At 41.7% G+C, this 22,108-nt stretch overlaps 1 protein-coding gene across 1 annotated transcript in view; it reads left to right on the top strand.

Annotated features, from left to right (window-relative positions):
* LOC145404970 (proline-, glutamic acid- and leucine-rich protein 1-like) overlaps positions 1–22,108 on the top strand; it is a 201,360-nt gene that overhangs the window by 150,406 nt on the left and 28,846 nt on the right. Inside the window, exons 10-12 of the mRNA XM_080276475.1 lie at positions 4,725–4,934; positions 7,008–7,122; positions 16,443–16,789. Of these exons, the coding sequence (XP_080132601.1) occupies positions 4,725–4,934; positions 7,008–7,122; positions 16,443–16,789 (672 nt within the window). The remainder of the gene's footprint in view (positions 1–4,724; positions 4,935–7,007; positions 7,123–16,442; positions 16,790–22,108) is intronic.

Below are 22,108 nucleotides of genomic sequence, written 5' to 3'. Positions count from 1 at the left end.
TATTTTTTTACGGATTCTGTGATGATGTGCTGCAGAGAGGAACACAGGTGGAGATACCCAATGGCGCCATGTTTACTTGCAGCAGAAAAATTGTGATTAATAAAATTCTTCCTGATTTAAATGAGGCTAATCTCCCTTTAGAATAATTTTTTTTTTCACTAAATGAGCTGTGGGTGTTATGATAATGCTGGTAGCAACATCCTACAAACCAAATATTACATAACTGGCAACAACACACCAGCCTGTCCTCCCTCCCTCCTTACTCCCTTGCAAGCCATAAAATTTGAATTTAATCCTTAATTACAGTCGATATGTGCAAAAGAATTGCATGAATGCATGACTTGATGTTAAAGAATCAATAGACTACGTAAAGTTTCTTCTTAAAACTCGTGTGTACTGATAGGATATGGGATTTTTATGTATAGTACAGTATAAGCTAATAATACTCGTCTCCCGTCGCCCTGCGAAGCTCTCACCCAATGGCGCATGCAAGAGAAGAGCTTTTACACAAAACAGCCGAATGCTGGGTACTGAACTGGGGTTGCAGAGAGCATATGTTTATAGAACAAAATATACTCAAAATTACATGATAGATCATTGGTGTAAGTTTTTGTCATACGTCGCGTTACACCCTGTATATACATATATATACACAGTAGAACCTCACTATATCGGACTAATTGGGGCCCAAGGCAGTCTGAAAAATGCGAAGGTTCGATAAAAACGACATCTGGACTTCCTTCTCCTTTTGTTATGCACAGAGGCTCGCTTGTAATTCATGCATTTATTCTCTCTCTCTCTCTCTCTCTCTCTCTCTCTCCGCACTGGGCACTTCCATTTTACTTGACATGCATTTGTCTTCGTCACTTTCTTATTCATTTTTACCTTCACTTTCAGTTCACTCTGACATTCACATTCACTTTCATATTAACTTCCATGCTCACTTTCACATTCACCTTCACCTTCACCTTCACACTTACATTTACTATTATTCATTTTGAATTTCCATTTCACCTTCACTTGAAACTTTACTTTCTTACTTTCATGTTTACCTTTACAATTACTTTCACTCACCACAACTTTTCCCCTCCATACTTTTACTATCACATTCACCTCCACCTTCACTCACACCTTCACCTTCACTTTCGTCTTCACTTTCACCTTCACTTTCACCATCACTTTCACTTTTGCTTTCACCTTTACTTTCAACTTTTTCACCTTCACTTTCACCTTCATTTTCATTTTTACATTCATTTTTACCTTCACTTTCACTCTCACCTTCATTTTCTCCTTGGCCTTTATATGCACCTTCACTTTTATGTTCATTTTTACCTTCACTTTCACCCTCATTTTCACCTTCCACCTTCACTTTCACTTTTGACTTCACTCTCACCTTCACCTTCACTTTTGCCTTCACTTTCACCTTCACTTGTACCCTCACTTTCACCTTCATTTTCATTTACTTTCACCCTTACTTTCCCCTTCACCTTCACTTTCACCTTCACTTTCACTTTCCCATTTCACCTTCACTTTTGACTTAACTTTTGCCTTCACTTTCACTCACTTTTACTTTTACCTTCACCTTCACTTTCACCCTCACTTTTCACCTTCCACCTTCACTTTCACCTTCACTCACTTTTGACTTCACTTTCACCTTCACTTTCACTTTCCCATTCGCTTTCACCTTCCACGTTCAATTTTACTTTTGACTTCACTTTCTCTTTCACCTTCACTTTCACATTTACTTTTACTTCCACTTTCACTTTCACATTTACTTTTACTTTCACCTTCACTTTCACACTACCTTCACTTTCACCTTCACAATACCTTCATTAACCTTCACTCATACATTCACTTTCACCTCTCCCTGAGAGAGGGAGGGAATATAGAAGGAGAAAGAGAGGAGGGACCAAGGTTATGCCTATCTCATTTGATTATGCCAAGGGTACGCCACTTGTCATTCCAGTATTTATTCTCTCTCTCTCTCTCTCTCTCTCTCTGTTGACCTTGACTTTCTATATTCACTTCCATGCTCTCTTTCACCTTCACTTTTACACTCATTTTCACAATTTCATTTTCAATTTCACCTTTCTCTCTCTCTCTCTCTCTCTCTCTCTCTCTCTCTCACCGAGAGAGACGGGGAGGAAGGGAAGGAATGGAGGAGGAGAGAGAGAGAGAGGAGGGACCGATGTTATGGTATCTCCTTTGTTTGTTCATTCATTTATTCCAAGAGACAGACTGCTTCTGGCTTTATTGGACTTTGCCTGATTCATAAGAATTTAGTCCACTTAGCTCCTCGAGTCCGGTAAAAGTTTATTCCGCTATATTGAAGTCAATTATATCGAGGTTTTACTGTATACAGTACATATATATATATATATATATATATATATATATATATATATATATATATTTATATATATATATATATATATATATACTGTATATATATATATATATGGAGCCTCTGTGGTGCAGTGGTAGAGTGTGCATTTTCGTACATGGAGGAACGAGGGTTCGTGCCCCGCCAGGGTGATAAACCTTGAGAGCTTTCTTCTGGCCATGTACTGCTTTGATGGACATGTGGGGTGCTGTGGTTGAACCAGTGTCACATACTATAAAGTATGCTTGCACCCAGTCAGCTTGTGTGGGCTGATTACACTTGGTTCACAGACTACACACACATCCAAAGCCACTCTAACACTACAATTACACTTACAAGCACTTCTCACCCTAAATACAATCTCTGCCAGACAGCCTAAACCACTTGGCAGAGATACATAGGCTGTATCGTTCCCACTTCGGTTGGGATAGGCAGGTCCTGCAGTGGACACTCAAACGGCTGATGATGATATATATACAGTAACCCCTCGTTATACGATGGGGTTCCGTTCCTGAAAACCCCATCGTATAGCGAGCCCATTGTAACATGGAGTCAGTGGTGATACGTTCCCAGACCTGCCAAAACTCTCACATGCACACACCTTAGCACTCACATACGTGAGATATCCTTATGTTTAAACATTTAAAGTGAGACAATAATGAATAAAGAGGAAATACGTGAAAACTACAGATACAGTAGTTCTTACCTTTACTGAAGCAAATAGGGTTGTTGATGTGGTTCCGAAAGAGTTTGCTGTGAAGTTAATTCACCGTCAAAATATGGACGATTCCCCGTCAGGGCAATTCCCCGTCATTATGTAAATATCCTTATTATTGATTAATTGATACTTTAATAACTAATTTTCAGGGGGATCTATCAAAGTCTGTGTTCATTCAATAGCATAGGCTTTGGATGTCATTTATAAGTTGTACTTTTAGACAGTAATTAACTTGTTTCTACCTCGCTGTAGTTGACTTTGAATTATATTCTAGCGTCATCAATAGCTCTCTTCATTAATTTCCATTGGTACACCAACATCTTGGGTATATTTTAAAACTACTGTACTTTGAAGAGGTATAAGTATTTAAAAACTAGTGTACTTGCTAAATAAACTGATATGTAAACAAACGATGGGGAATCGTCCTGACGGTGAAAAGTCCTGACCGAGATTCGAACCTGCATTATCATATTGAACCAGTCGTTCTTATATCCACTTGACCACCATAACGTCGAAAAGTCCTGACGGCGAATTGTCTTGTTATTGTTGTGATAGCGAATTGTCCCGAAACCTTTATATAGACGTAATATGAAGATTATTTGAATAATTCCAAAGTCTGTCGATCATTCACTTAAGGTCATTACGCATTTTTATAAATGCCAGTGTCTCATATGTAGCCATATGTTAAATGATGAAGGAAAGATCATAAATTGCCTGATTCGCATTTCAATATATTTATATTTTTTTTAGTTAATAGCCATTATTTGATGCCATATTTTACATTGATTATAAAAACAATAAACCACCATCACTTTTATAACTCATATAATTCAAAAACTAGTGTACTTGCTAAATAAACTGACATGTAAATAAATGACGGGGAATCGTCCTGATGGCAAATTGTCCCGACTAGAGGCTAAGGGACAATAAGGACCTCACAGCCCTCACTCATCACTGTCAGAACTGGCTTGCTGGGCAGGGCTGGCTGATGAGGCTGGACCGGTGGACGAGTATATGTTGTCCAGCGCTGACCGTGTGGGGACGTTGTGCTACCTCTCCTGGCAAGGGAGCTTACGAGGGCATGGCACAAACTCAGGACTCTCCAGTCAGGCATTCTGCCACTGAGCTACCATATCCCCTTTTTTTTTTTATAAGGGCTAAGACGTTACCCCTAAGCAGAGGACTTTGGTTTGGAGCGTGTATCACTTTATGACTGGATGCCCTTCCTGATGTCAGCCAGTGACCCTTGGTTGGACTCAAACCTACAACCCTTTGGTCAGAGCGGAGCGCTCTAACCCACTGAGCCATGGCTGCTTGACATCTAGAATGTACCCAGCAGTTCTTGTTAACATTCTGAGTTGTATTCCACTGTTTACTGGTTAACCTGATTTGCAAGTTTGCAGTACCAGTTGTATGGAAAAAACTGTAATATTGTGGAACATATCCCATCACATAAAACAAAGACTTACTGTGTCTGTAGTGTTAAGTAAGTAATTGCTGTATGGCGTTTTGTCCATTGCCAGTATTACTGGTGACTTATTTCCTGTCACAGTCACCCTGAAGAAGAAACAGCATCAAGCCTTTGATAAATATTCACTCACATTTTCTTTTTTCCTCTCTCAGCAGTTACAGTCTGCCTTGCTGAATGTGGGTTCCTGTGTCATTGGCTTGGCTCCCAGTAGACGCCCAAGCTTTTACATCTCAGGCCACACTCGAGCTGCCTTGGTAGGGGCACTGTCCTCTCTTGCAACCAGCCCCAACCCCCGCTGGCCCCCACCTTACACACTGGCTACAGAGCTGTTTAGTGCTGGCCTGGCTGATGAGGATGTTCAGGTGGGTGTGTGGGGTTGAGTTTGTGGATGTTAGGTATGTGTGATGTGAGGTTACGAGTGTGGGTGTAGGTGTTAGTGTGGGTGTTAATGGTGTGGAAAGGGAAAATGTAGATAGTGTGTGGATTTGGGTGGAAATTGGGGGTGAGTGTGGGTAATGCATATATATGAGTGTGGATAATGTATGGGGAGTGAGTGTGGGAAGTATGTTTGTGGGTGTGGGAAGTGTGTGAATATGGGTGTAGTTTGTGTGGGAGTGAGAATGTGGGTAATGTGTAGATATGGGTGTAGATGGTGCATGAGTGAGAGCATGGGTAGTATCTGGATGTGGTCGTGTGAGTGAGAGAATGGGATGTGTGTGAATGTGGATGTTTGATGGGAGTCCAAGAAGTGTGTGGATGTGGGTGTAGGTGTGTGGATGTTTGATGGGAGTCCAAGAAGTGTGTGGATGTGGGTGTAGGTGTGTAGAAGTTAGAGTGTGAGTAATGTGGGGGTGTGGGCATGGGTAGTGTGTGGATGTGGATGTGGTTGATGTAGGAGTGAGGCTATGGTTGGTGTGAGGGTTTGTACATGGTAAGTGTGTAGGCCTGACTAGTGTGTATGTACAGTAGGTGTGGCTAATTTTTTGATATGGGTGAGGCTGACTTTTCTGTGAGGGTGTTTGGATGTAGCTGTGGCTATGAGTATATTATTTCTTTCATATTCTGGCAAATAGTAAATGATTTTCTTGAGCAAAGACCTCCAGGCTGTATATTCTGGCTTATGCTTGACATTTTCTTTAACGTAGGAAAGACCTTTTCAGGCTGTAGGAATTATCTCTTTGCCTGTGAATTACCTAAGCTGCATTTTATTTTTGCAAATGTCAGAAGATTTAACTGTGCATGAAGAAACCTAAGTGTCAGAAATGTAAAAATTATTAATGTTCTGGTCAAGGACAAAGAACTTTGTATTTATGCCAGTTTACATTAATCATTTTTATTCACCTCAAGGGGTATAAAAAAAATGTACTATAGATAGTTTGGGGGAATATGGTTTTTAAGAATGCAACATGGATTTTGTTTTTGATATTGTCAGGAATATCACCAAGTTTTCCATGACTGGAAAGAGAAGTATGCATTTACAGTTTTTTCATGGTTGTACTCTTCCTGTTTCTCCCATCTTTCCTGTCTGTTTTTATTATTGAAGCTTCTAAAGCCTCCTAAAATGGAAAGAAGAGTAATAAAAAGTGACAGGAAAGATGGAATTAATTGGAATAGAGGAGGCCAGACACAGAAAAAGAAAGATAAAGGTGAAGGAAGAAGTAGGCACTCAATGTAGTGCCGCCTACATCATCCTTCACCTTTAGATTTTTTTTCTGTGGCTTCCCTCCTCTCTTCCTATTTCTCTCATCTTTCCCATCACTTTTTATCACATTTTTCCTTTGTGTGTGTGTGTGTGTGTGTGTGTGTGCATATACTTCTACATGTCACCACTTTGGTGCTGACACCTACCATCCATGTTGATTACATGCTAGGGCTGTCTCATACAGGACTAGTGTATTGGTATTTGTGGGGGTATTTTTACAACATGTTGGTGGGTCTTCTGGTGGATCAGTAAAGTCTGATTTCATGAAATTCAAATCCTTAAACTGTTACCTGCCCCAGCAGGGATTTGAACCTGAGTCCAGTAAGACTGCAGGCCACTTCTCTACTGATTGAGCCACCATTGAGAGACAAGCCTAATGGTTTTCTGTAAGCCAGGAGACCGTTTACAGTGTTGGGCGGTAACCACATAACCAACCCATATATACGTGTCCCTTATGTGTCAACCAGTGGGTTGGCAGAGGGTTAGTGTCCCTCCCCATAAAACCCAACTCAGAGACAAATGGCCACCCCGTACAAGATTAAGGCATTTGGTTGTAGATAGATAGATAGATTCTGTGACTGAGAGTATAGATATTATTATGTGTTAGACCTCTGTTTATTCTCTTCATTCTGGGTGAAGGAATGGATGGGGGGAGTCCTGTTTTACCCTTGTGAGTATAATATTAAAATATAAATATTATAACTAATTTCACCCTTGGATGATCCATGTGCAGGTAACAAATGCATGCCACTTGGCCCTGGACAGTGTGAGAATCATTGCTGCCAACCCACAGGCCGCCATATTCTTCCAGATTTGCCAGCACCCAAGCCATAACTCAGAACAGCAAGGTGAGAGGTATAGCAGTATATAAATTATGATGGTTGTGTGAAGATTATGATGATTTTGATGATGATGGTGATGATGATGATGAAATACTTCCCAACTTCATGGGAACTCTGGCCTCTGGACTTGTTTCGTTTTGTTTTTGAAGGCTCCAACATGCTTGCATGCGTCAGCCTTGGTCAGTTGATGGTGATTCTCCGTGCTGCTTGATCTCTGGCAGCTTCCCTATTCATTCCTTTATCCCTGAGGTCACACTCAGTGACCTCATTCCAGGTCCTTTTCAGTCTGCCTCTCATACCCCTACCCCTGACATTAACACTTCTCACTTTCTGCACCCAGTTATCATCCCCCATCCTCTCCACATGCCCAGACCACCTCAATCTACCTCTCCTCATCACAACACCAATTCATTCCAGTCCCATCCTACTTCTCAAGTCTTCCATCATAAACCTAGGCCCCCCCAGGCCTTGCACTCAGGGACATACTGCGTATCCACTGATCATTTCCATTTATGTATGTTTGAGCCTGCAGATATCCTCTTCCTTTGCTGCCCTGGTCTTACTACCATACAGTATTACACTCCTAACAAAACAGATCATCTTTTCATACTGAATAATCTCCATCAACATACCCATATCCCACACCAAGCCCTCTTCCTCCCATCATCCCCAGACATCACATTCTGTTCCCCAAACCTTGCCCCCACAACATCCTGGAGAGTGGTCAAAACCCTTGGATCTGATCACCTCCCAATCATCATCACTACCAAAACCAGAATCACCCCAGCTGGCCACAGAGGCACATACACTAATTATAAGAGAGCCAACTGGGAGGCCTTCTCAACTGAAACAGAACAGCATTTTGAAACATTAAACAGTACACCCATCACATACATCAACACTGCTGTGCACATTTTCAATACAATTATACAAAACGCAGACAAAAGACATATCCCTAGAGGCAACAGAAATAGGCGCAATCCCAACTTCACACCAGAAATTAAAGGCCTCATCAGTCACTGGGACACACTATGACACTTCCCAACACCCCATACACAAGACACCGTACAACAAATACAAGAACTCAACACTCAGATAAACAACAGAATATCAGAACACCAAACACTAAACTGGAAAAATGACCTCCAAACACTTAACCACAAAACAAACATTAGCAAACTCAGCAAAACACTAAACAGCATCACACTTTCTAACAGCAACGCTACACAATCACACGCTGCCATCACAACAACAGACACCATACCATCAAACAGACAACAAGCAAACACTCTCATCAATCACTTTTCACATGTCAGCCATCTAAACCCCCATCGCAACGACCGACGTATCATCCAATGTAAGAGACAGTTCCCCACAGACCCAGATTACGCACCTTTCACTTACAACCAGACGAAGCACATCATCAGCAACCTTAAGCATTCATCTGCCTGTGGACTAGACAACATAAGCAACATTCACCTTAAACACCTTGGACCACAAGGCATACAAGCACTCACCAGCATATCAAACTACAGGTACTCACACAACACAATACCCAACATCTGGAAGCATGGTGTTATCATCACTATCCCTAAACCCAACAAAGACCCCATGTTACCTTCCTCACAGTGCCCCATCACTCTCCTCTGCACCCCCTTTAAAGTCACTGAATGACTGGTACTACAACAAGTAACACCTCACACCCCCCTAGACCCATCACAACATGGTTTTAGGCCACTACACTCCACAAACACTCTTCTTGCAAACCTTACACAGAGAGTTTTCGATGGCATGAATTCAGCTAGGCCACCACACAGAACACTCCTACTCACACTAGACATTAGCAAAGCTTTTGATGGCATCCCTCGCCACAACCTCACAAACAAAATATTCAACACAAACATGCACAATGACACAAAAAGATGACTGGCAAACTACTTAGCAGGCAGATATGTACATGCAACATTTGCCAGTCAGCCATCAAACACCAGAAACTTCACAAATGGCATCCCCCAAGGATCTGTTTTGTCTCCTACATTCTTTAACCCGTTAACTGCGCATGGCGGTTTTTTGGAGGTGTCTATGTTGCGCATACATAGGGGTAAAAATGAAATTCCCCAAAGGCCAAATTTTGTCTTAGGAATTGAGAGAACACATGCCAAAGTATATAGTAACGAAATATTAGTTCAGTATTTACCTTGGTAAAGCCATGGATGAACATCGAAGTGTCTGATTCCCTGTTGGAATGTATGGTTTTCCTTTTCTTTTTCGGTTTCGGTTTCAGTTTTGAAGGCTCAAACATGCTTGCATGGGTCAGCCTTGGTCACCATGGCACTATATTTGAAATTCACCTATGCAGCCAGAGCTGTATTGAGCAGTCGCACTCGGAACGGCCCAGGCTGTATAGAGCAGTTAACAGGTTAACCTATACATGCATGACATACCCACACCCCACACACCACAGATACACGTAGCTTCCTATGCAGATGAAATAACACTCACATATACACACCAGAATGCAAACAATGCTGCACACATCCTCCAACCTTACCTCAACACACTGCATGAATGGTCCACCACAAACAGGCGCAAAATAGCCCCAGCAAAATCTACAGCAACCCGTCTCACAAACTGGAGAGCAGAACACAGTCACATTCCACACCTCACCATAAACAACACTCCTCTACCACACATATACACACACACACAAAATCCTTGGTGGAACATACAATACATCAATGTCATTTAAACAACACATCACAAACATTAAAAATAAAGTTACACCAAGACTCAGTGCCTTGAGGTCACTTGCCTACACAACATTTGGACATAACAAAGAAACCACCACCACTGTATGCAAACAATATACATACTCAGTGATGAATTATGCAAGCCCTGCTTGGGCTCCTAACCTCACTAAAACATACTACAACACGCTACATACCATACAGAACAAGGCCCTGAAAATAATCACAAGCTGCACAGCAACTACACCCACAGACCACCTATATCAAGAAACCAAAGTCCTCAAAGTCAAGGATCACCTTGACATGAGAGGCACCCGAATTTTTGCTGCAGCCTCCACAAACTTACGACATCCACTACACTACATGGCAACATGCCCACACACACCAAGGAACATCAAAACAACACCCAGCACACGATATCATGCACAAATACTGTCATCTCTCCCCCCTTGCCTGCCTCAGACAAGCTTCCAGAAGCATATCCATACTCAAATCACTCGCTGATCCATTCAGTCACTTAACCCCTAAACCACAGGGTTGTTTTGGCTTGACTTGCGTGTCCCGCGGGCATATTCACGCTCCGACAGACTCTCTAAAAATGTTTGCCAAAAATCAGTTATTAGTCCTAGAATATTAAAATTACATATGCATATGGCACATACCTTCAGCTTTCTCCTGGGATGTTTGTTGAGCCTTCATCGAGTACTGTAGGACTTGTGGAGACCTCTGAAGTTGGGTAACGAAGTCTCCACTTTACACTTCCCGATAACCAGTATTATGATTACACAGCCTGATATTATCACTAGAAACACTATTCTACGATTTTCAAATAGTTTGGAATCCAAACTCCAAAAAAAAAAAAAAAAAACCCACTGTGAAAGCAATGAAAATTACGAGGGCGTATGACCTTCCCACTTGACCGTGCGCCGCTGGTGTTCTGTCATTTATTATTCATAAAAACACTCACATTTTATATTTCTATTACTATATAGCATATATATCTGCAGTCTTTATCCATAAGTTTCCTTCAGTAATAGTAGTTTATTGTCACTGTAGGCATTCAATTTCTTTCAGTAAAATACGTAGCATACACTTTCTTGTCCTGTATACTAGCGTTGAGAGCGAATCTGTCACTTTCACTTCCACTTTGATAACTCGTAGCATTCATACATGCTAGAGTGAAACTCTCACTTTCATTACTCCTAGTATATAAACTTGTATTCTTATATTACAGTACTACTCATTTGCATTTCTATTTACATTCTTTATATTATTTACATTATTTACATTTCTATTTTATTTACACTGTGTTATGCACTGCCACTTGCAGTAACTTATAAAACTATTTTCCACTGTTCACTTATATTTACATTCACAACATTCACTTGCTGTTTACACATTATTTTCACATTATTTACATTTCCACTTTCACTGTTTAAGTCACCAGAAAGATCGTAGTCACTGCCCATCATTTTCATTGATAAATTAGCCAGTTCACGTTCCACAGCAGTTACTTAGCCCTTTACCTTTCCATACGAGGTTTAGTAGGAGTAGAGGTCACAGGGCCCTTTGCATAGGGCTAAAAAGCGGCGGAATTGGACAGGCGCGAATCCAACGTGGTTTCACCTCGAAAGACGACAGTAAACTGAATGCTATGGTGGCCTAGGGGGAGTGCAATGCTGCCAATGTCAGTGCTGTGACAGCTGCTAATATATATGCCATGAAATGATTGGCAGGAAATCTAGACAATACATAATAAATTAAGTAGTTCCAGGTGAATGTAAATATCACTTAGGCTTCTCCCTTCCCTCCTTATATATATTTTTATTACGAGAATAGATTATACGGCATATTTCAAGGGGAAATAAACAGCGAAAATTAGTGAACGAGTGCACGTGAGGTGTTGTCAGGTGATAGTTAGCCAATTCCAGGTGTATGGCACTATCACTTACCTTATTTCTTTTTTGTATATATTATATGGTATAAGAATAGGGCATATTTCAATGGATGAAATCAGTGGAAAATTCCAGGGAAGATTTACTTAGCGTAGCACGGCCGGGCAGGCGAGAGGAGAGGGTAATGGAAGAGAGGTAGGGAGGGGAGTCAAGAAGGGGGAGAAATGGCTAAATTGTGAACAATGGATGGGAGTACAGATGAGATTAGGAGTGCTGACTGGTGTTGGACATTGGCAGTACTGATAGATGATACAAGCCACCACTTGAAAGCCCAGGCGAATTCAAAATAACACAGAATCACAAAAGTGATGCCCCGCGGTATGATCCCTTGCTCCCAAGCGTCACGAAAGTGATGCCCCACGGTTAAGGGGTTAAAGACAACGCACAGCTGCATGCATGGCCTCCTGATATCCACCTCTCCGAAACCTATCTCCCTCATGAGGACAGGGTCCACCTGGCCAGGCTGAGGTGTGGGCATCATCCAGAAGAGGCTGGATGACCCCATCACTGATGCATATCCAGAATGCAATACAGCACCCCATACTATTAAGCACATTATGGAAGATTGCATTGCACCCAATCACCTACGCCAACAACACAACATACACTCCTTGAGAGCTCTGTGGGAAAGCCTGCTTTCGGCCATGGCCTTCCTTAGGGACTCGGGGGCTGCTCAGCCAGACTGCCTAGGGAACAACTACTACTACTACTACTACACTCCTAACACATGCCACATACAAAGATCCCTTAGCACAGAGGGAGAGCCCTCTCAGTGTCTGGAGAGGTAACAGCTCCCTGAACCTCTTCCAGCCACTCCTCACTCTAGCCACACTTCCAGCACATAAGTCTGCCAAATAAGAAAACTCTTCCACACACTCAAGAGATTCACCAGGGAGTTCAATCCTTTCACACGTGGCAATCTCCACGTGCTCACCCTGACACACTGCACATGTGAAATCAGCATTACCTTGTAGCCTGCCATTAATACCACTACATCTCTTATGCACCCACTTACCACAAAACACTGCACAAGGTGGAATTATTTCCCATGCCCTTGTGGCAAATTGCGCATGGCCACTCTCCATTTTTGACAGTACTGCCACAGTCTCTAGATACCATCACTTTTGTTTTATCTGCATTTACTCATAAGCCCTTGTGCCCCATACCATCTCTCCACTTCCTAAATCTTTCCTCTGCTTCCCTTTCATTCTCTGCAATCAGCACCAAATCATCAACATACAACATCTCCCACTGGAGTCCATTTCTGAAGTAATGTGAGAGGGCTTCAAGTACCATGATAAACAACAGGGGGCTCAAAACTGACCTCTGATGTACACCAATATTCACGTAAAACACATAATTCAAATCTGCATTCACCCTTACCTTGGTGTGAGCACCCTCGTACTGTACTTAACCAGCCACTCCTCGATTCTACGCTTTCTCAATGCCCACTTCACCACCTTTCTGGGGATACTGTCAGAGGCCATCTCCAAATCAACAAAAACAAAGCACAGTTCCCATTTCTTTCCTGTATATTTTTCCTGAACCCGTCAAACAATGAATATGTCATAAGTGGTCCCTTTGCCTGGCATAAACCCAAACTGCATCTCATCAATATTCACTCTTTCTCTAATCATACATTCTAGAACTCTCTCCATTACCTTCATTATCTGGTCTAAAAGCTTTATGCCTCTACAATTTCCTCTTTCCAGGGCATCACCCTTCCCTTTGTACACATTTACAATAATCAGCCAGTCATCTAGGATGACACACTCATAGTGACTAGTCCCACTTCTCCTGAGGCTTTCAGCATTTCAGCAGTCAGCCCAGACACACCAGCTGCCTTTCCCACCTGCATCTTACTTATTTGCTCTGCTCACAGTAGCAGCATATCAAAGGCCAAGGGCCAAACACTGGATCCGCAGTCTCCAAACCTTCCCTGTCCCAGTCAAACTCCTCATTCAACAATCAGCTGTAATGCTCCCTCCATGCATCTTTAATATCCCCACTGTTCATCACTATCCTCCCTTCATCATTCTTCATGCACTGCTCACCTATGATGACCCTATTCTCCCTCTTCATCTAATTTGCCACCATAAATATCATATTCTTCCATTCTACGTAATTTAGGTTATCAAGTAAAAGTCTCTTTAACTCAGACTTTGCCATGTAAACCTCTTTTCTAGCTCTGTGCTTGGCAGCAATGTATTCCTCTTTGTTACCACCCTTCTTCCATTCCCGAAAAAGTTTTCTTTTCTCCTTAACTCAGTTTCCACACCCTCATCCCACCACCATGTTGCTTTATGTCCTAGGGAACCCCTTGACCATCCACACACTGAATTAGTAGCTCTCAAGAGGTTGCTCTTGAGGGCTCTGTACTGTTCATTAACACTTCTGTCAACACTTCCCTGTTTAGCCACTACTCTCCTTATCTCGCCATAGAAGGCAACCCTTTCTGCTTGGTTCTTCAGCTTCCATATTTTCCTCATAGATGCATTGGTCCTCATTTACATCACCTGCTCCTTAAGCACCATGTCACATATCAGTAACTTGTGTTGCTGCACACACTCCTCGCTCCCAGTAACTTTAACATGCCTCACTAACTTCCTATCAGCCCTCCTGACCAGGAAATGTCTATCAGGCTGCTATTTCTCTCAGACTTGTATATAATCAACCTGCTCTCTCTTTTCCAAAAATGTGTGTTGCACACAATCATGTTCATTGCCTCTCCAAACTCATATTTGTAAAACTCATAGTAAAATTTATCATAGGGCAAAATCATAAATATCAGCCTTAAGCACCAAGTCTTGTCATAAGCTCAAGTCTTAGGTTGAAATTGTAGGCTACAAAGTTAATGGTGTGATATATGTAGCAGTTGATCTGTGTGAAAATGTAGGCATTTTATGAAAAGTGGCAGAGAAAAGATGTGGCAAAAATTATGAAAATATGATGCTGTTGTCAAGATTTTTTGATGAGCATTTCAAAGAAAAATGTCAGTTGCAGGAAGTATTTATTTGCCACTATGTATGGAATTGTAGACAGCAACCAGTCTTTTCATCTTGTCTCACATCTTCCCTAATCTTCATCCCTCTGTCCCTCCATGTCAGTCCACTTCACTACGCCTCACTTCAATCCTCAGGCATCACTTTCCTCTCACCGTTTTTGTCTCTTTCTATCATGATTGATGTTTCCACCTTATAGGGTGAGGGTTAAGTGCTTACACTGTTATAAAATTGTACTTTACTTTTCAGAGCTTCATGTGGAGTTTGAGAGAAATTTATCAGTAGTTTAAGTACCATACATCATTTATGAAAGAAAGTCAAATATTTCAGTGATGACCCTGCTTATTGTCTGTGTGTGAATGTCCCAGGCAGTCGCTATTACAAAGCTGTATCTTCCTTTGATCGGGTCTTGTTAACATTGCGTGAACCAACTTAGTCACAAAAATAATGCCTACCTTATCCAGGTACTATCCACTAACCAGTTCTGCATTACCATGTTCATCGATAACACCTTTTCATTCGTGCAAACAGCGGGACTGGTGCTAAAGAATTCATTGTTATTGTGTGGCGGTGGCCATGCTTACTCCTATGATCTAGTCATAAGCTTCATCCTAAGTGATAAAACACCTCAGGAGGTGTCTTTACCTATGGCGCAAGTTAAGGTGAACCCTAAGGACTTAATACTCACTTTTAAGAATATAGGACAGATTTCTGCTATTTTGATGGCTTAGGACAAAATTTTATATTATGATGTTCTGGTGTTTATAAGTATGGGTCCTGATCCAGAAAACCTTTCTCACGGGCAGTACACGATTGCCTTAGCCTTCTTGTACTTCTCATGGCATCAGCTTCTCATCTGAATATTATTTTTTATCAATTTGTGTATGTGAGTCTCTTGAGTGTGTGGAAGAGTCTTGATAGCTATCTGGGGGACATATTATTGTATGTGCTGGAGGTGGGACTGTAGTTAGCTCTTTGGTGAAGATTAGGAATGGTTGGAGGAAGTTCAGGGAGCTGTTATCGTTCCTGATGTTCAGAGGTATCATTGTGTGGGTATGTTAGGAGTGTGCTGCTGTATGGTAGTGAGACCAGAGCAATAAAGAAGAGGATATTCATTGGCTCAGTTGTACAGCAGTGACAATAATTAGATAGATATATAATGCATCCTTGAATGCAAGGCCTGGGGGAGTTAGGCTGATGATGGAAGAGTTGAGAGGAAGAATGGGACTGGAGTGTATTGGTAGATTTTGATGGTTTGGGCACATGAAGAGGATGGAGGATATCAGTTGGGTGTAGAAGTTGAGAGGTGTGAATTTCAGCAGTAGGGTTGCGGGAGGCAGACTGAAAAAGACCTGGGATGAGGTCATAGATTGTGGCTTCAGAGATAAAGGATTGAATAGAAAGTTTGCCAGAGATAAAGCAGTGTGGAGAGCAGCCATTATGTGACCAAGGCTGATGTATGCAAGCATGTTGGAGTCTTTATAAATAATATAAAAAATAAAATTTTCTCATCACCTGTTCGCATCATGTGACCATACCACACTAACACTTTAGTGAACCCTTTCCGTCATACTGTGTCTGATTCACACATCTCTTGCAATGCTTCTGGATTTTTGTTACAGATGAAGAGGAAGATTACGTAAATTTAGAAAATGGATTGTCTGAACCAGAGCACACATCAGCTTTGAAAACCGCACAGCTTGAGACTGACTCTGATGAGGAACACTATCAAGATGTTGAAGAAGAAAAAAGAGGTGGTGATGAACATGAGGAGGAAGAGGAAGAAAAGGATGATGAGCAAGAGGCTGAAAAAGAGGAGGCGGAGGAAAATGAAGATGAACTGGAAGAGGAAGGGAAGGGTGGAGAGGGTTCAGCTATCACTGAAAATGGTCAACAGGAAGAGGAAGATTCTGAAAGTGATGTGGAAGAGGCAGTGGATGAGAGGAGTGACAAAACAACAGATAAACAGGTAACTAAGAGTGGAACTCAGTTTGATGCATATATTAACCTACACATGATTATGACAACATTATTAGAGTATTTTATTTGGGCTAACAGCAGATGATAACATTCAGTTAGGGATGAGTCACAGGAACCTGAGAGTGTTTACCCCAGCTATGCTGATTGTTTGTAAAGTAGTTTGCCTTCTCTGAGCCTTCATTTTATAAATAGTGTAAATTGTACCTCACATGAGGCTTGCAGGATGACCCATGCAGACCCTCAGTGTGCCCATACGAGGTCTGCAGCTGGGCAAGGTTAATATTGTCTTCATTAATCCTCTCATGATTCCATCAGTTTTAGTGCTCTTATATTAATGAAGTTGATACCAGATAGTTTTATTCTGTTGGAAATAAGTCATAGGAACCTGAGAGTGTTGTTGTGAAGTCATTGACTGTTATCCATTTGGCAACTGTTAACAGGTATTCTCTTAGGCTTAATACAGTTATTTGGCATTAGCTGGAATGAATGACAGGGGTCATAAGTCATGGCCAGTGTTGATGGAGGTTAAGTAAAAGCTCGCTCAGTTGAACTTTGTGTTGTCGGAATTGCATGTACTGCCAAATCAGACTTTGTTGGTGGCTTGCTCCACTTAACAGTGTGATGGAATCCTTTTGCAATAATGCTGAGTGAATCCATTTCAGTATAAATTAATATTGCATATGTTCAGTATGAAGACCATTTCCCCAGTCCATTTGGGTATGTGAATGCTCTTGTATGATCATGCTGCTTGATTGTACACCAACTAAAATAATTATGAGCACCTCATGCTTCGATACCCTTTGCAACTACCACTGGCACAGAAGCCGTGAATATGCTGTAAGGGTTGGTACACCTGATTCTCCCTTTCCCTGTTTCTCTCTTCCCCTCCCCCCCATTCTCTCTCTCTCTCTCTCTCTCTCTCTCCCCCTCTCTCTCCCCCTTACAGTACATCAAGGACACCTCCATCCCAGTCTCTTTAAATAAGTTACCGGTAAGGATCTTTTGAAAACTTGTAAATTGCCGAGTTGCTGTAGGTTTTGCAGCCTATGGTAAAAATTCCTTGAAATTTGGTGTTTTTCCAATTTCTACCCTGTTCTTGCACTGGGTATTCAGGTCTACTGAGTGTTTGCTATCCCCTCTGCAGTTTAATGAATAGCTACTGTACTCACATACGACTCCTCACATTTGCTGTTGTACGTAGCATTTATAAACAGTCTCTCCTAGTTAGAGTCATGTCTGATGGCAGTTATGTAGTTTTTCTTTTACTTTTGCCTCATTCCCTGTAATATCAATCTTTAATTCCAAACCACCGGGTGTTTGGTGGAACTGACAAATTGGTGGCTGGGCGGTGCCAGGTGTCGGTCGGAACTGCACTTGTTTGCATGTCACAGTTTGAAGTGGCCGCAACTTTATCTTATCACCAAAATCAAGGGAGGGATTCCCACCAGCTGAGCCAACCATACTTCAGTCATCTCTGTGACTCTGCCAGGTGTAAGACTATATCTTTTCTTAACCCTTCTCGTCCAGTTTCGTTCCTGCCTCATGTGGACTTTTGCCTCATCCACCTCTGCCAAGCCTTTTCCAAGGATAGTAGGAAAGGACTTAGTGATAGTGCCATAGGGTGTGCCATGGACACCACTGTGTTTAGTTTATCTAATAATGGAGAAGTTATCACGTTGAGAGCAAAGCCATAGTCAGGGCCGAGGGCAGATGCACGAGCACATCCTGTTTTTGCGGCAGAAATTACCGTATTTCGTGGCATATTAGATGCTGCAGTGTGAAAGACGCACCCTAATTCTGGAAGAACAGTTCTGAGATAAAAAGTGTGTCTCAACCAAGACTGCAGAAAGGTTGCTTGATATGAGTAGTTTTCTCTCAAATACACACTCACCTTTCAGAATCTCTTCAGTACTGTATGTCTGTATTTGGTTTCTCTGTTTTTATGTAAAAGAAAGGTACAAGACAAGAAAACAAACAACCCCTTCCATACAAAATGTTACTTCCTACCACAATGCCATCTTAACACTATGTTTATGAAGTCCGATAAGTGTTCATCATCATCATCATCATCATCCAGTCCTATGTTGCCCCATGAGAAGTGTAGGAGCCCGAGGCTAGGCAAGTTTGTTCTGACATTTAAGATGAGAGTGACCAGCCTCACTCCTCCGTGTGGCATTACGTTAGTGATAAACCCCACCCACCCCTTGGATATAAACCTTCACCGGCTTAATCTGATTGGAGCGTCGTAATTACCCACTAAACCTTCAGGTGCCAAAATTTGGTTATGTGGTTGCCAGGTGGAAATTCTATCAGTCTGCTAGACTGGTGTTAAAAGTGGTAAAAAATATGTCAGATTAGGGAAAATCAACTGAAAAACCAGCCAGACAGGACTTAAAAAACTTCCTGCTAGATTGGTTTTAAAACCTCTAGATTCAGCAGGAAAACCACAAAATTGGCAATACTGAGTCTGATTCCTTTTGTACAATAATTTGAGACAATGTTCATCTCCATTAAAGTATAATAAATATGTATCAGTATATAGAGAGAAGTGTTATTTTTTTGTGAAATGAGAGAGAGGTGAAGAGACTGGTGAAGGAGAGTAAGAAGAAAGTGGATGAAGAGTTTGGGAGGAATCTGAGTGTGAAATGGAGGGAGAGTAAGAAATTGTTTTGGAAGGAGGTAAAGAAAGTAAGGCAGTGTGAAAGGGGAAATAGTAGGGGAGTGAAAGATAGGAATAATAGATTGTTGGTGGAGAAGACAGAGAAATTGAGGAGATGGAAGGAGCACTTTGAGGATTTGTTGAATGTAGAGAGTGAGAGCAGTGCAAGTATAAGTGGTTGGGGAATGGCTGGGAGAAGAAGAGATGACAGGAGGGAGGAAGAGATCAGTAGGGCAGAAGTAGTGGAAGCAATGAAGAAGATCAAGTTGGGAAAGGCCCCAGGAATTGATGGAGTGTGTGGTGAAATGCTGAGGTATGGAGGTGAGATTGTTGTGGAGTGGATATGGAAGTTGTGTAGATTGGCTTGGGAAGAGGGAAGGGTTCCAGAGGACTGGAAATCAGGTATAATTGTTCCTTTATACAAAGGAAAGGGGGAGAGAGAAATATGTGGTAACCATAGGGGTGTTTGCCTTCTTAGTGTGACTGGTAAAATATATGGTAGAATACTCATTGATAGGGTTAGGCATATGACAGAGGAGCTAGTTGGAGAAGAACAAGGGGGATTTAGGAAGGGAAAAGGGTGTGTAGGTCAAATATTTGTTCTAAGATGTTTAGTGGAGAAGTATCTAGAGAAGGGAAAGAAAGTGCATGCTGCCTTCATGGACTTGGAGAAAGCTTATGACAGAATAGATAGGCAAGGTATATGGAAGGTATTAAGAATATATGGAGTGGAGGGGAAATTGTTGAGTGCTGTGAAGAGTATGTATGAAGGAGCTAGGGCTACAGTGCGAGTGGATGGTGAGGTGAGTTCTTTGATCACAATGTGGGACTGAAACAGGGTTGTGTGATGTCTCCATGGCTGTTTAATATTTACATGGATGGGGTTGTAAAGGAGGTGCAAGGTAGGGCAGTGGATGTGGGGGTGGCTCTGATGAATGAGGGTGAGATTTGGAAGATTCCGGTGTTGGTGTATGCTGATGATACAGTATTGTTGAGTGAAGACGAATGGGAGTTGCAAGGTTTGGTGAATGAATTTAGGACAGTGTGTAGGAGGAGGAAGCTGAAAGTTAATGTAAACAAAAGTAAAGCTATGGTGTTTGAGAGGAATGAAGTCACAGAATGTGCAGTGAGGTTAGATGGTGAGGATATGGAGAATGTGAGTGCATTCAAGTACTTGGGTAGTGTGATGAGTAAGGATGGAACTTTGGGGGATGAAGTGCGTGAAAGGGTACAGCAGGGAAGGAAGGTTGTTGGTTCACTGAAAGCAGTGATGAGGAATAGGGAGGTGAGTATGGAGGTTAAGAAGTCACTGCATGATAGTATTGTGATCCCTACCCTGACGTATGGAAGCGAGGCGTGGACCCTGCAAAAGGGGAATAAGTCAAGAGTGAGAGCAGTAGAAATGAATTACTTGAGAGGAGCATGTGGAGTGACATGGAGGGACAGGTTAACGAATGAAGAAGTGAAGAAACGTTGTGGGGTGGATGTGGATGTGGTTAAGAAGATCAGGAGAAATACACTGAGGTGGTTTGGACATGTGAAGAGAATGGAGAATGAAAGACTGACTAAGAGGGTGTATGTAGGTGAGGTGGAGGGAGGGAGAGGGAGGGGTAGATCGAGGATGAGGTGGAGGGATGGAGTTGAGAGTATGTGAGGGAGGGGGGGTGAGTTGGTAGTCAAATGGTGGGTGACAGAGCGACTTGGAGGCGTTTTGTCTGCGGCCACCCTTTGCGGGATTAGGGCGTCGGGCTATAGATAGATAGATAGATAGATAGCTTAAAACAACAAAACCCAGTAAAACCTGTTCTTTCATTCATTTAAGAAAATATGTTGGCCATTAAAAGTAGGAATACACTTTATCTCCAAATCAAATGTCTGCATGTACTGTATGCAGGTATTACAGTCAGACAACACAAACAAATTTTCAAAAATCAATTGCAAGGAACATTTACAGCATTTTATTTAACCCCAAAGTACCCTGTACTAGTCAGATTCATGTCCCACACCTCCGGTATTAAGGAATATTCCCACATTTGATCTCGACTCAGTGTGATGTGACACTACTGTAACTTGCCCCTGATGTCACGTTACTTACAGACAACACATTCACTTCCTAACCTGAAAAAATTTCCTTAAACAAAACATATGAAATACGACACGAGTCTTTTCTGCTCAGCAAACATGCTCCTGAACTCTACTTTGTTGCCATTTCTAATTATGCACTCTCACTAACCTCTGAATACCTCCACAATAGTAATAATAATAAAAATCTTCCATTCCAAACCATCTATAAATTTCAGTGTTACACTATCCATCCTCCTTATGCCTGTTCTGAGAAAGGTTATTTTCACAGCTTTCAACCTAGAAAGTTTTATGTCACTCTGCCAGATTTCACTCGTGCTAGAGTGTCGATCATGTAACTTTTATGCAGGGCTGCTTGACTCCTATACTGTATTTTAGCTCTGATATATTAAAATATCTCACAGATGCATCCTTGAAGACTTTAGTTTGACAAGCATTTAAAGGCTTATGACATGAACTGCATCATGGATCACTCAACAGAAATAGGTATAGTATATGATGTGATAAAGGTTAAAATGCATTAATGGAGCACTGAATATTGGTTCTTTTCATTTTTTTTCATTTTTT

Source organism: Coenobita brevimanus, chromosome 65 (assembly GCF_032717465.1).
Source record: "Coenobita brevimanus isolate Jiangsu-jjx chromosome 65, ASM3271746v2, whole genome shotgun sequence".
NCBI classification, from domain to species: domain Eukaryota; kingdom Metazoa; phylum Arthropoda; class Malacostraca; order Decapoda; family Coenobitidae; genus Coenobita; species Coenobita brevimanus.
The sequence above is the reverse complement of the archived record's forward strand: the minus strand, read 5'-3'. Positions and strand labels throughout refer to the sequence as shown.